This window comes from Mytilus californianus, unplaced genomic scaffold (assembly GCF_021869535.1).
Source record: "Mytilus californianus isolate M0D057914Y unplaced genomic scaffold, xbMytCali1.0.p SCAF_1, whole genome shotgun sequence".
Lineage (NCBI taxonomy): Eukaryota > Metazoa > Mollusca > Bivalvia > Mytilida > Mytilidae > Mytilus > Mytilus californianus.
Genome location: NW_026262581.1, coordinates 104101201 through 104110719, shown reverse-complemented (window position 1 = coordinate 104110719; position 9519 = coordinate 104101201). Strand labels below are relative to the sequence as shown.

Below are 9519 nucleotides of genomic sequence, written 5' to 3'. Positions count from 1 at the left end.
AAGAACTAATACAAACGTCTGTAAATAGAGTGAAATTTCTCCAGTATTCTTTGAAGCTTTGTTTATTTTAAGCGAATTAATTGTATCTCCGACCACACATGACACCAGCATAATTTGGAAGAAAAATAAACCCCAAATGCCATTGATATGGCTATTCATATACGATGCGAATGTTTCAACGTCAGAACGAGGATCTCTATTTCTAAGACGTAAAAAGTAAAATCACAAAAATACTGAACTCCGAGGAAAATTCAAAAAGGAAAGTCCCTAATCAAATGGCAAAATCAAAAGCTTAAACACATCAAACGAATGGATAACAACTGTCATATTCCTGACTTGGTACAGGCATTTTCCGAGTTATGTAGATGCTACGGTGCGCGTCAGCTTTTTTTTAACGCTTGAATATTTGGTAAATTATACTGAAATAAAACACATGTCAAAACTTGCACTTATTTTATTGTAAAAATGTATGAAAGCACGTGGAAAGGATATGCGGGAAATTGTTTACAGTTTTGTGCATTCTCCACGAAAACTTGACGACAACGATTTTTCAAACGATTGACTGATATCAGACACTCCTATTTTAGGAAGAGGTCGACTTTCAGCTATTTCATTATTTGAGTTCGTCTGAAGAGCCAACTTTCCTCTTGCACTTCTCAAAGCTTTTCTGGTCCATCGAATGCATAAAATGATATGTCTCTTTTTTAATAAGATATAGGCCCATGGGTCAAGTATTTGATTAAATGACGCCAATCGAATTACCAACAAGTCCAGTTCATCACTATGTTTTATTGTCCCTGTAGTACAGAGTAAGACTACAACCTACAACACATAATGTTAAATATATTTATCATGAAAAGAATTTAGGTTCAGTTGTACGTACTTTGGTAAAACATATCGTATGACAAGATGTTGTTAATTTCAACGTTTTATAAAAGTGTGGTCATAAACTCAACGTTTGCTTAATTTGCAAACTATATTGATCATTGCTACCGGAAATCAATCTTCGTTTTTGTGCATGTTGAATTTTAGTAATTAATTATAACGCTGACTTGGCAAAAATATTTTGTATTCAAGATTACAGGCAACACCACTGATCAGGTGTCTGCAATTTTCCCTTCTTAAATATTTATTCATACTCAAACAGATATCAATGGCTTGAAAATCAAACAATTGGTGTACAAGGATAATCAAATAATTGGTGTACAAGGATAATCAAATAATTGGTGTACAAGGATAATCAAATGTCACATTAAACACAGGTTGGGGAATCATCTATTACTCAAATTAAATTTCTGTAATAATAGAACGTCTCATATAATCCAAATGATTCATAGCAGCTGTAGGTTGACTTATAGTCATATTAGAAGATGAATCCCATGTTTTTTTTTATTATTATCAAAATGGTTTATACGTTGTTTAATTAACCAGTAATACTAAGATTTTAATTTGTGCAATGTTCTGTCCACAGCCAAGCTCACTTCTAAAAAGATACAGATTTTGAAAACTAGAGACGAAGGGTATATGTCAACGAGACAGTAACCCATCAAATACAATCTATATATATATATAATCTATCACATAAATTTGTCTACAACATTGTTGGTCGCTTATCCCGCAGCTACTCCACTTACTCAAATTAAATTTAAAATTGAAACTGTGCTGTTTGCACACATGGCAATACATGAGCTCTTCTTGCATAAATTACAGATGATATTGACAATAGACTTCTTAAAGTTTACGTACATTTTCGACACAAAGAGGTATATGTATTGGCCAATTTCACCTGAATTTGTTTCCCCCAAAAGGTCAAAACCCGAAAATTGATCAAAACTATTGAAAATTTTATGTCGAAGAGCCTATTTAATACAATTGAAATATTTTTTTTTTTCATTTCGAATTCGAAATATTTTGATTCGTAAACTTTTTGTAGATGTATTTTTAGTTATTTGTGTTGTCTAATTGACGCATATCCAACCTGTCTCTTTATATATATTAAGGTTCCTTATTTATTGCATGGTCAAGTGTACTCAAAAATAACAATCAAACGAAATTTTTTTCAAATCCGTAGAAGAAGCGCTAATTTCACATGAATTCCTGTCACTAACAGGTGCAGCAACTAAAAGTTGTTAAAACTTACAGGAATTTGAATACCGGGTATTCAAGAGTCTAACAGCGGCAGAAATTATTGTGAAATAAATTTTTGAATCAATATCGCAAATTGTAAATTTAATTCATGGAAGGACATCACTGACGAACATGAATTGATTTGCATCTGAAAGTGATAACATAACTTTACCTTTCGTATAGAATTTTGGTTTTGGTTAAGCATATTATTTTTATTCCTTTTTGTGATAATAAGTAAAATGAGTTGACAAAACCTACCAAAATTGCATTTAAGCCATCTTACGAGATTTTAATTTGGTTATATGTTCAGGAATATGCCGTAATATTATTAGAACCTTACAGGATACACATGATGCTGTATTATGCAAATTTGGTTTAATTGAAATTCTTTATAAACATGACCCTTGTGTTAAATAAATTAAAGGGAAATTTGCCCGACCTCTTTACAAACCATTCAATTTATATATATATCGACCTTTTTATACAGAACTTTGTAACATTTAAAAAAAATCAGAACCGGACTATGAAAATGACACTTTATAAAATTAGTTGACTTCTTAGAATGTGTGCTTTCGTAAGGTTGCCCACAAACACTAATTCATAGAATGAACTGGCGTTGTTAAAAAAAGTTGGGCTTTGATATTTATTTTGGTCCAAAATAATTATGATTGGAATATTAATGTTATCACACATGATCATATTATAATGATGTCAAATTCAATGGTCCAGACAAAAAAAAAGAAACTTTAAAACTAATGTACATGAAAATGTAAGAAGAACTTTAGTGGTATATACTGACATCGTTATAATGTTATGATGTTTTAATGTTATAATGTTATGATGTTGTAATGTTATAATGTTATGATGTTGTAATGTTATAATGTTATGATGTTGTAATGTAATAATGTTGTGATGTTAAACAGTTTGTCCTATTTATTCCCTTAATTTTAATGTGCGAGACATTTTCTCTGTTTTATATATTTTAAGGCAAAATATATCTTTCATACTGTGGATCTTAAATAGTCATTTGTGTCCATCTCCTTAAAAGAAGACCATATGTCCACCGAGATAGTTTTCTTCTATTATTGCAGTTGTTTGTGTTATTGTATTTTTCATGAGCTTTTTTATGGTACAATAATGAGATGTGACGCTGCTTTGAATAGGTAAAATGTTCGCATTTTGAAAAAGAAAACAAATTTAAAAACGTACCATTAATGGTGCCCAACATATGATAAATATAAGCACCACTGCTATCAAAAATATCATCATCTGCATTTCACGATCTATTCTGCAAATTTCATCTTTATTGCAGGAAATAGTTTTAGAAGTATCACGCATTTGTATCAAAGTTGCGATCACTGCCACATTGGAAGCGGTTATCAAAGTAATGATTAATAGTCCTGTCAATGAATAGATATATGTAAATGCTTTCCCTGCTGAATCTTCACTTCTAAAGTCAAAGAAACACCATGTCCCGGGATAATGTGCTACATTTTTGCCAACACCGATTAAAGGCAGGCTGGAAATAGCTACAGAAAATATGAAAAGGGATGACAAAATATAAACGGCTTTTCTTTTTGTTACAAATCCAGCATAAAAGTAAGGATGCAGAAGAGCTATATAACGATCTAAAGCCATAATAGCCACAACAAACATAGTTGTTAATCCGGAAAATATTAACATGAAAGAGAAATAATGACATAAATGGTCTCCACCGTACCATTGTGGGAAATGTGCATACTGGAGGAATGTAACAGGCGACGTTGATATTGTTCCAAAGAGATCTACAACAGCCAAAAGTCCCACAAGTCGGTAAAATATTGTTCTCCTGTTTTCTTTCTTTGATTTTAATAATACTACTATAGCAGTTATGTTGCCTATTGCACCGGCTGCAAACATTAAAGCGGGAACTATTGGAGACAAAGAAGTATGTGGTTCCATTTCCAAAACTGTGGTGTTGTTACCAATAAATGCTGACGGCGAAGAATTACTTTCTTCCATTGAAGTTATTGGTAGCTCTAATTTTTCAATTTTTGCTGATATTCATTTCTTCGATAGCACTCACTCCTATTTTTGAACAAACTTCCGATAGTTCTCCATTTCTAGGATATTTGAAAAATAATGTAATCACATGTGTATAACTATTTTTATATTTGAAGTATCATTTTTCGAACTTCCCTGTCAGATAGTGTAGATCCATTGAATGACTTTTATTTGCGATCGATTGTTCAACTAAATTATCCTATAACGACTTGTCATTATTAATTGATAAAAATAGCAATCAATAAATGATTTCAGCGTGTTGGTTTTTAGACGCCACACTCCTGAAACAAAGATAAAAAAATGTTTGGATAATTATATTTCAGCCAATTAATCACATTGGTCTATTATATAATAGTACATTAATAGGTAATATTTTAGTAAATTATTAAAAATGACATCAAACTTGAGTCCCAATAAAGTTTACACGCCCACAAAAAGCGTTATTCAATTCGCATACACTCTAACTTTAAACATTTTCACAATTCTAATGGAAATAAAAAAAAACAGTCGTAGATATGATTATATACATTCATAGTGTTATTAGTGAGTACTGATGCATCAAATTCTACTAAATTAAAATGATCTATAAATATTCTTTATGAACTGTATATATATCCTGTTCAGGATAATTAATTTCACATAAAACCTAAACTTACTCAAAACATGCAGCTGTGTGCAAATTTAAATTATGTTTCTATTCCGGATAAGAATTTCAAAAATGTTCGAATTTGCACAAACAATACGTTTTCTATTAAAAAGAAACCTTTATTTTGAAGTTGGTGCAGGGTTTAAAAAATTATTCTGATTCAAATTTTATTTTAAAAAGTCAGGTGATAACATTTTGTTGTGTATGTTATCATCACAAAGATACATACGACTATTTTTTAATGCACATGAAGAAAAAAATAAACGTAAATTGCTGTTGATTTAATGTTTTTAATCAAGAAAAAGATTTAACATTCGACATAAAACCTATCCCTCTTTTACAATTAAATGTTATATGTCTCAAGTGTTATAAATACAGTAGTATTATAACAGGTTTATAACAGTGACTATTCAGGACTCATAACAGAACCTGCACATGGAGTGTCTCATATATCCCAATCAATAAAGTATTCCAGATTTAGCTTATCATGATTTACTTTATTGAGTTTTGCTGCTTACAAGCGAAGGAAGCTATGGAACCAAAAGTTCTTAATGGTAAAGTAAAAATCATATCTTTGAAACTTTTACGGACCCTGTCCTGATTTGGTTGACCGTTATGGAATGTGCCCAATCAGTATTATCAGAAGTCCTTTACTAGGGCCTAGAAATGGAATTCTGGTGATATCCACAACTTTCCTCTTTTAAAGGACATCATTGAATGCGACATCGTCGGATTTTGCTTGCCATGAGCAACACGATGAAATAACTGCCTACTCTTTCGGAGCAGCAAAGTTCATGCCCGCTTTTTGTCGGGTTAAGTGTAACGCCGTCATGTCATATTTCAGTATAGTGTTTTCTTCCTTTTTTAGGCATGCAGTTGTCGTGGCTTTCTTCAACTTATTGTATGTACTGTCCCATGCTATTTTATAATCTTTTGTCCATCACATGTATATATATATATATATATACACACAGAAATGCATTGATTAAATATACCCGAGATATGAATGGGTTAAAGTAAAATGATCACCCCAATGTCTACCATCCGGCAGTAATACCTTTGACTGTGGAAGGGGGCGGTTGTTTTTCTGTACAGGGTGTATAAATATAATAAAACAGCTAAGCACAATCAGTATGTTACATCAGATACGACTATTGTTGAAAGAGTGCTATGCTCTTTGCACGTAAATCAGACATTGAAAAAAACTTTCTGAAGGATCCTTAGTTAACCTGTTAAGTAATATGTCTACCCTACTCAAGTAAAAATCAAAATGTCTTGCCCTTCATCGCGGTTGTCCCAATACCTATCAAATTGATTTACAGTGTAACTTGTTTTCCTCTTGCATATGCATGGTGTAATTTTCATGGACAACAATTGCAACAGATTACATATAATAAGTCCAGATAAAAACGGACACAACTCAAGATGGAGAGACAAGTTGTGTTCAAGGGTGTATGATCTCCTGCTTAACGATACTTTTATAACAGTAAGTTTATTATAAACTTAAATATCATCACAGTTTCTGAAAAGGTACAGGAATCGACAAGATGTCAAACCAGTTCTAGAAGTATATCAAATAAGATGGAGCCCTTACCCGTACTAAGTTATTCAGGTTTTATTATCGGACATTGGCTCCATTAAATGAGTCAATGAACCTTTACGGAGGGACCATTTCAAAGCTAAATCTTAATAGCTTTTAAACTTAATATCTTTAATATAAAATTGTATTATATGATGTGTTTCCCAAATTGGTAATATTAATGTTTTGTGAAAAGAGTATTTTTGTAAAAGTCAAAATTAATACCTTGCATATTGAAAGGATTATAAATGTACAAATGTTGCACGTGTTGCGATGATCAATACTGCTATACCATATATGTTTAGATAATCGTTGTGCAATCGGTGTTAATTGTGTGTACATCTTTTATGTTATATGACCAAATATTTTAAAGTGAACGAACTGAAAAATAAAAGTCCAACTAAATTTTGAATAATTTTTGTCTAGTATAAGCATTGTACTTTTTCAATTTACCGTCAGCCAACAAACTGCGTCATCGTGAGCCTTGATCCAAGTATATACTGTATGTCTTATTCCCAGAAGTGAAATACGAAGCAGGCACTTTACATTTGATAGACGCTACAACTAATATATTTCGAATAAATCGAACCATTTATAATACACTGAACTCAGTTTCCTTTAGATTTTATTATTTACATATGGCCGTCTAATCAAAATTGACGTAGCTAGCGGTGATTAAATTATCAATATTTTTTCCCCTAAAAGATCTTTTATGTGATATTTGTATTTGCTGCCAATGATAAGAAAGAGAAACAAGAGGCTCTCAAGAGCCTGAATTGCTCACCTGTAATTTTTTGCTTAAATCTTTCATCAATGATTATTTTTGCTTTTAAATATATATTAATGAGTGGCTTAAAAATTCCATTGAGATGTTCTTTGTATCTGTCATATTTTCTTCAAAAGCAAAGAAATACATTTTACCCCTATGTTCCATTTTAGCAATAGTGGCTATGTTTCTTGACGTACAAGAAAATAAAATACAAAATTTATACTATATACTCTGAAACTCATTCAGCCAAAGTTTGGCTGAAATTGAATCAGCAGTTTCAAAGGAGAAGATTTTTTAAAGTAAGCAAACTAGATGAACAAATTGTGAAAAATTGTCTTTAAAGGGCAATTACTTCTTAAGGACACATTTGACAATTTTGGTCATATTAACTTATTTGTAGATCTTACTTTGCTGAACATTTTTGCTGTTCACAGTTTATCTTTATCATTAATAATATTCAAGATAATAACCAAAAACTGCAAAATTCCTTAAAATTACCAATTTAGTGGCAGCAACCCAACAATGGACTGTTCGATTCGGCTGATAGAACTTGGCCTAATGAACATTTTAACCTCCCATCAGATTTGCTCTAATTGCTTAAGCCAAAAACTGCATTTTACCCCTATGTTCTAATTTTAGCCATGGTGGCCATGTTTTTTGACGAAACAGAAAATAAAACACAAACTTTATTCTAGATACCCTAAGGATCATTCAACTTAAGTTTGGTTGGAATTGGTTCAGTAGTTTCAGAGGAGAATATTTTTTCAAGTTAAAAAAAACATGATAAACAAATTGTGTAAAATTGTCCTCAAAGGGCAATACTCCTTAAGGGGTCAATTAACAATTTTGGTCATATAAACCTAATTTGTAGATCTTACTTTGCTGAACACATTTGCTGTTTACAGTTTATCTTTATCATTAATACTTTTCAAGATAATAACCAAAAACTGCAAAATTTCCTTAAAATTACCAATTTAGTGGCAGCAACCCGACAATGAGTTATTAGATTCATCTGAAAATTTCAGGGCTGATAGAACTTCACCTAATGAACACTTTTACCCCATGTCAGATTTGTTATAACTCCTTTGGTTGTTTAGATATAAGCCAAAAACTGCATTTTACCCATATGTTCTATATTTAGCCATGGTGGCCATGTTTTTTGACGAAACAGGAAATAAAACACAAACTTTATTCTAGATACCCTAAGGATCATTCAGCTTAAGTTTGGTTGGAATTGGTTCAGTAGTTTCAGAGGAGAAGATTTTTTAAAGTAAGAAAACATGATAAACAAATTGTGTAAAATTGTCCTCAAAGGGCAATACTCCTTAAGGGGTCAATTGACAATTTTGGTCATATGAACCTTATTTGTAGATCTTACTTTGCTGAACATATTTGCTCTTTACAGTTTATCTTTATCTTTAATACTTTTCAAGATAATAACCAAAAACTGCAAAATTTCCTTAAAATTACCAATTTAGTGGCAGCAACCCAACAATGAGTTATTAGATTCATCTGAAAATTTCAGGGCTGATAAAACTTTACCCAATGAACACTTTTATCCTGTCAGATTTTTTTTAACTCCTTTGGTTTTTTAGATATATGCCAAAATCGGCATTTTACCCCGATTTTCTATTTTTAGCCATGGTGGCCATGTTTTTTGACGAAACAGAAAATAAAACACAAACTTTATTCTAGATACCCTAAGGATCATCCAACTTAAGTTTGGTTGGAATTGGTTCAGTAGTTTCAGAGGAGAATATTTTTTCAAGTTAAAAAAAAACATGATAAACAAATTGTGTAAAATTGTCCTCAAAGGGCAATACTCCTTAAGGGGTCAATTAACAATTTTGGTCATATAAACCTAATTTGTAGATCTTACTTTGCTGAACATATTTGCTGTTTAGAGTTTATCTTTATCATTAATACTATTCAAGATAATAACCAAAAACTGCAAAATTTCCTTACAATTACCAATTTATTGGCAGCAACCCAACAATGGGTTATTAGATTCATCTGAAAATTGCAGGGCTGATAGAACTTTACCTTATCAACACTTTGTCAGATTTGCTCTAACTGCTTTGGTTTTTGAGATATAAGCCAAAAACTGCATTTTACCCCTATGTTCTATTTTTAGCCATCGCGGCCATGTTTTTTGACGAAACAAAAAATAAAACACAAACTTTATTCTAGATACCCTAAGGACCATTCAGCTTAAGTTTGGTTGGAATTGGTTCAGTAGTTTCAGAGGAGAAGATGTTTGAAATAGTTTACACCAGACGAACGACGACGACGACGGACGCCAAGTGATGACTAAAGTTCACTTCGGAACGGTGAGCTAAAAAGAAATTTTATTTA

The 9519-nt window shown here is 31.7% G+C and overlaps 1 protein-coding gene across 5 annotated transcripts in view; it reads right to left on the bottom strand.

Annotated features, from left to right (window-relative positions):
• Positions 1-438: 438 nt before the first annotated feature.
• The window catches only part of LOC127728564 (prostaglandin E2 receptor EP4 subtype-like), a 43820-nt gene continuing 34739 nt past the window's right edge, over positions 439-9519 (bottom strand). For all 5 annotated transcript variants that reach the window (XM_052236034.1, XM_052236024.1, XM_052236013.1 and 2 more), the window contains 2 exons: positions 3337-4451; positions 439-822 (listed from right to left, as the gene is read on the bottom strand). In XM_052236034.1, the coding sequence (XP_052091994.1) occupies positions 505-822; positions 3337-4128 (1110 nt within the window). In that variant the 5' untranslated portion in view covers positions 4129-4451 and the 3' untranslated portion in view covers positions 439-504. The remainder of the gene's footprint in view (positions 823-3336; positions 4452-9519) is intronic.